The 6,574-nt window shown below is 33.0% G+C and overlaps 1 protein-coding gene across 11 annotated transcripts in view; it reads right to left on the bottom strand.

The window, feature by feature from the left end:
- Positions 1-6,574, bottom strand: part of STAU2 (staufen double-stranded RNA binding protein 2) — a 311,803-nt gene that overhangs the window by 126,219 nt on the left and 179,010 nt on the right. For all 11 annotated transcript variants that reach the window (XM_012735372.2, XM_076005212.1, XM_012735371.3 and 8 more), the window contains one exon: positions 4,420-4,727. In XM_012735372.2, the coding sequence (XP_012590826.1) occupies positions 4,420-4,727 (308 nt within the window). The remainder of the gene's footprint in view (positions 1-4,419; positions 4,728-6,574) is intronic.

Here is a 6,574-nt window from a genome sequence, read left to right as displayed (position 1 = left end):
TTTTGCTCATTGTAGTCTAAGTAATCTCTTATCATTTTATACTATTTGTTTAACAATCTAGATGAAAATTTGGACTCAGAGGTGACAAAATAGGTTCTGTTTCAAGGACAAATTTTAAATGAAGGAAAAAACATAAAGTCAGCCCTCTGTATCCACAGGTTACACCTCTGCAGATTAAAAATTAAAACAACAATAAAAAATAATATTAATAAAAAAGCAATATATTATAACAATTATTTATATAACATTTCCACTGTATTAGATATTATAAGCACTCCAGAGATGATTTAAAGTATAAGGAAGGATATGCATAAGTTGTATGTAAATACTACACCATTTATATATTAATATAAATGGTGTAGTATTTACATAAAGGATTTGGGCATCCACGGGGGGAGGTCCTAGAACCAATCCCCTGTGGATACCGAGGAACAATGCTATTTCAAAGTGTGGATGTATATGTATATGCATGATTTCTTTCTCCATATTCTCCTGTTGGAAATCTACAAAGTTATATTTATATTGGTCTTTAAAAAAAAATGGATACTTCATTCTTAAAACAAACAAAACATTGCTGAAAATAGCCACTTTGATAATGAATATATGGATTATAAAACATGAGGTATAGGAAAGATGAGACTAAAGAGAAAGGAAAATGGTTTATTCTCAGATTCTCAGAGAGCCCATTCACCCTCACCCCATCCCCACTGGCCCCATCTCGATGTAACCTATACTAAAGTCATATTGTTAAAAATAAATACCTAAAAAAAGCCTATAACTATAAAAGAAGCATTCTATAATCATATTAAACTCCATGAAAAGAGACATATCAGTTGAATGCATTAAGTGTGAATTATATTTGAAAAGAAAGTTTTTAATTTAAGTAGACAGTCTCATCTTGCTGGAAATGGCACCAACATACAACTCACAAAAATGAAACACCCCTCTATAAAACATTCCTTGCTTTTGGAAAATTAATCATAGTTTAACTAAAACACCAAGGGCTTCTTTATATTATTTATGTGAGGAAAAAACCTAAGTTTGTCATATTTTACTCTAAAGATCTCACAAACAACACTGCTCAATGGATGGTGATCACAGGGAGGGCACAGAATGGCAAACTGAAATTAAATCCATCTAGAAAGGATAATCTACTAAAAGAATTCATTTTCATTTCCAATCTAATAATTTTAATGACTCCTTTAAACAAGGGAACTGTTTATATTTAGTTATAAAAAGAGATTTCTAATATAATTAGTACAGAAAAGCATATTAAAGATGTAAAAACTTAGAATAATATAAAGTACAACATAAAATCTTTTACTTCAGCTCAAATAGACTTTCAAGAATGTCTTTTCCATAATAATTTTTTTAAGTTGAATTATTTGAAACATTTTGGCATTATAATTAAAGAGCATCAAAGTATACAACAAGGAACTCTGAAACACTGTGGTATAACTACAGTTTTGAAGGAGTTTTTATCATTTTATAAATTTGTAATTTATAAAAAAATCACATTTTTGTAGAAGTTATGGATGTAGACAGACTGGGCTGGACAAAGTCTGAGGTTCATAGAACTATTGACATAAAACTTTCTTTTCTAAAAAATAATAAATCAATAAGAACATTCAAGTTCTAAAAGAAGATGATTAAAATGCACTCATAAAATTTCAAAGAAAGAAGCTTTGTTTGTTAGAACTTCTGATATAAATCCAAAAGGCTTGATTCTAAAACATGATAAAAATTTTAGGTGAATCCATGCAAAAATAAAAGTACTGCTGAGAACATATAAGTGTTTAGTCACATTCTGCTCTATGAAGTCAGCTTTATTATTAACTTTAACTGTATAATAATTTTACTTATTTTGTATATTTAAACAAAAGGATGTGAGTTTGACACCTACATTCTGGTGAGCAAATTAGCTTTTTGCAATTTACAAATTCAAATTGAAGACTGGGTAGTTAAAAAAATTAACAACTTCATTCTCAATACACTCACATATTTTTGCTTTGTAATACATATAGCTGTCACATATAATGGCTCTGCTAGGCTTAAATCAAATTGCAATGGACAAGAAAGGCCAAAGAAGGGTTTACACAATATTCAATAAGCAATAATATCTATTCAGTGTGCAATAAAATAAAAAAGTACTAACCTAGAAACACAGAAAAAGAATTTATTGTTTTTAAGTTCCAGAGATAAAAGTAACAGAATAGCACATGATCCATAACAAGCTGGTCCTATAATTTCTAAACTACAGTCCAATTAAAACATTTAAGAAATAGAAATAATCCACATGTTTTTCTACCAGGTAAATAGACCTGAGAAAGTTACCTATAAAGAAATAGGCTTTGAAACTCTAAACCACAAAGAACCTTCCACTGCGACATTATGAAGACGGGTCTAGCATGTGACAGGACACTAAACCATTCCCACAGAGATTGTGTTCACTGCTCAGCTGCAGTTTGTGGTCCATCAGTGACATGATATTTCACATCAATACCAGCTCATTCAACCAAAGAAGCACAGTAATGTTTTAATACTATCTGTTTATATTCATTAGTATGTAAAAATCACAATACACAGATTTGGAAATGTTTAACTTGTCCTTAAATAAGATTCTATTTTTTCAGCATAAGCTTTTAAAAAAGGTCTAAGCAGTCAGCCCAATAATGGGGGAAGCAGACTCTACATGGTGGCTGAAGTGAAGATATATTAAAATTATAATTATTTTCATTGCCAAGAACTAACAAATAAGAGCAAATTTAAAAAAATTAAGAAGTTCTTCTGGCAGCAAAATTACATCTAATAAATAACATCTCCAAGCAAAAAATCAATTCAGAGCCTGAATGCAATTTGTGCTTTGATTCTATAAAAACGCAGTGTTACTCTCATATATTTCTAAACAACTAGATTTGTAAATATGCAGTGAATTTCTTTTTATCACAATTTATTTCTAATTCATCTTATGCAGATTATGGATAGAACTAAAAATTACTTAGCTTTTTTCCAATACTTTAACTATATGAATCATGATCTTTTTTTAAAAGTTATTTATTGTGATTCTTAAAGTGAACAACAAAAACAAATTCTAAAATTATAATTTTCCATTAAGTGGTTAAAATTTCAGATGACAGAGCCAATAATTGGTAACAGCTTCTTTAATTTCATATCAATAATCCAATGAAAAACACTAATGACTACCTGGCAATAGTTTGAATCAGAAGGATCAGAAGGGTTCTGTGAAGGGGGAGGGTGAACAAACATGCAAAATACCCCCCAAACACATGGCCTTCTTTCTTATTTTATAATCTAAACTTGTAAAAATTTTTATAAATACATGATCATTCTACACAATACAGATTTTTCTAGAGCATTTCTAGAGGAAATTACAGTTTTTGGTCTTAAGAAGTAAGACTAAGATGGAAAAGGGGATGAAACAGTGAAATCTGAGAGAGCAATACGCTCTTTCTACATACAAGCAAGCTGTAGTTCATCCAGTCAAGTTAGCAGTTACAGTTCAGTACATGATTTTTCGAGGCAACTAAGAAATCAGGACATAGATATTTCCCCTTCCTATAGTTAACAATTCTTTTAAAAGCTCTGATCTATCCATAAAGGAGTGTGGGTTTTTGTGGGGATTTTTCAAAAAGGAAACAAAGAATAAATAGGAAAAAAAAAAAAAGTAAGTCTCCATCCCTAAATTCACATACACAACAAGTTAAACTATAAGCTAATGTTAGACTACCCAGTGAAATAGAATTGTTGATACCATGTGAGGCAGGTGCTATTCTAACTAGTCGGTTCAAAACATGATCTAGTAAAACAAATACATATTGTTATGCATCAAACAACTAGAATGCATTTCATTATTCTTCAAATATCATGTTTAATTAACTCCTAAGGTAACATATTTCTAGGATGTTGTATCTTAATGGTGTACCTGAATCATTACTAACAACAGAATGCCAAATTCAAAACTGCTATGAAAGTAAAATCATCATTAGAAAAACTCAACCCTAATGTAAAAAGAGAGGGAACTGAGTGCAAAATACTAACACCACATGTCTGAAGGCAGATTTTTATTTGTGGAAGACAGAGTGAGGAGATAGATGCACCCAATCAAGACCAAATGGAAGACAGTGCAGAGTATGAAAAATGTTTTTAAAAAAAAGAAGAAGGAAAATGGAGGAGAATCAGGCAGCAAAAGAATTACTGGATAGACCAAAAATAAGAGGAAATGAGTCATGTGCATATGGCTCGCTCTTTTCTGTCCTTTATGTTCCTAAATAACGTATAATGTAAGTGGCACAGAGGCCACACTAGGGGGCAAAATGAGCCTTATGATGGATAGAGATGAAGGATCTGGGGCTAATGAATTGTCTTGTTTTTTTTTTTGTTTTTGCTTTTAATTCATACCTGAAAGCCTTGAATCCTTGCTAAATATTCCAGTTGTTTTGAAGGTTGTACTGGAGAACAAGGGGGAGTAGGAGAACTTCCTTTTAAACCTATGGCTTCAGCTGTAGGAGATGTTCCATTCATAAGGAGTTCCCTGGCAATTGTAGCTGAACTATTTGATGTAGGAGATATACTGAAGAAAGAGCTTGAAGGTTGGTTCATATCTTTGGGTGACAAATAGCCTAGAGTAGTGCCAGAGATTACTTTGTGGCGGCTGGCTTCCATCTCTTGATAAACATCAGGAGACAAATGAAGAATTCCTTTTGGAGCTATAAATAAAATGAAGGAACATTGTTATTATATTTAAAATAACAGAATAGAAATATGTTATAGCATTATTAACTCAATGGCTTCACTTGATGTAGTAACACTGCTAATCAAGCATCTTCCTCATATCTGCAGAGGCAATTACAGCTTCTATCTAGAGGTGAATAACATGTTTCAGTATTGCCAAAATCAGAAGTTAAAAAAAAAATCCACAAAAGTGATTTCATTGGAATTTGTGTGTACTGAGTAGGGAAGCTGTGGGAGGACGGGGAAACTGATATGTGGAAGTACAATGGGGAAGAAGATTGAAACTGCACACTGTCTTCACCCTGCAATATAAATTTTATATCTCATAAAAGAGGCATGAAACCCTCAACATAAGCAGCAATTGAGGCATAGAAGGTAAAATGATCAGTCCAAATTTCTTCAGAGGTACAAACCCACATAACCAATGGTTTAATGGTCTTCTCCTCTTCACAAGGATGTCCCACAGACAACTCTAACTCATGAACATGTCAAAAAGTACAGGATATCTTCTTTCCAATACTAGCAATGTCCCATTTTGCTTAGATTATATAAATAGTATCACCAACTATCTGCTCGTTACCCAACCTACACTCCTGGCAACCATCTCTGATTAACCCATAACCAAGCAGATATCATGCTGGTCAAACTTCTCTAGAATTTGTCCATTCTATCATGGGGTGGGGAACCTGTGGTCTTGGGGCCACATGTGGCCTTCTGGATCCTTTAGTCCAAAGGATCCTTTAGATCCAAAGTCCAGGCCTTTTGACCCTGAATCCAAATTATACAGAAGAAATCCTTTTAATAAAGGGATATGTTCTGTAAAGTTTGGATTTGGTCAAGGGGCCACACTTGGGGATCTGAAGGTCCACATGTGGCCTTGAGGCCTCAGGTTCCCCATCCCTAAATGGCCAGGTTCTGAAATCAAGAGGAGCGAGCCAGGGGCTATGTCATCAATTGGTGGAGTCCCTTTAACTATTATTTGTGTCAGAGAAGTTTCAAACCATATTTCAAACTGCTTGTTCTAATGTCTTTTGATCAGATATTAATAACCCTCAAATCATACTATCTTTTAAAATTATTGATAAGTCACCACTTGTACAGAATGAGCTCTGAGAGACACAACTTAATTCCTTTGCTCTTGCCCCTTCCTCTCCTGCGATTAACCTTCTAAGTCAGCCTTCAACTGGGCTACTATAACAATCACTAAAAGGTTTCACTACTACTCAGCTCCCCAGTGTACATTTCCCAAAATGTGTTCTATAACATAGTTTCTAAATAAAAGGGTTCCATGATAAATAAATCTGGAAAATAATGCAAATTAGATCATATACACCTCTTTAGGGGAATTAAAAATGCATATTAGCGTAGTAAAGACTCTAAGAAGCCTAAACAGCAGAAATCTATTCAACTTAGTTTAACCCAGGATTTCCCAACTTTATTTCAGAGCCAAACCTTTTACAGAACATTAATAACAGCTGACATTTTGGTAAACACTGGAGGCTAGCCCATTCTCCTTTGAATGAGTACTTTCCAATGACCTGTCTTCGAGTTTACTGATCCTTTCTTCTTCTTAATCTTGTATACTACTGAACCCTTCTAGTATATTTTTCAGTTCAGTTATTATATTCTTCAGCTCCATGATTTCTGTTTGGTACTTTTTAAAGTTTTCTCTCTCTGTGTTGAAATTCTCATTTTGTTCATGCATTATTCTCCTGACCTCAGTCAGAATTTTCATAAGAATTATTTTCAATTCCCTGTCAAGTAAGTCACATATCTCCATTTCATTAGTGTCAGTTTCTGGAAATTTATCTCATTCCTTTGC

The sequence above is a fragment of the Microcebus murinus genome, chromosome 7 (genome assembly GCF_040939455.1).
Source record: "Microcebus murinus isolate Inina chromosome 7, M.murinus_Inina_mat1.0, whole genome shotgun sequence".
NCBI lineage: Eukaryota > Metazoa > Chordata > Mammalia > Primates > Cheirogaleidae > Microcebus > Microcebus murinus.
This window is presented reverse-complemented; position numbering and strand designations above follow the sequence as displayed.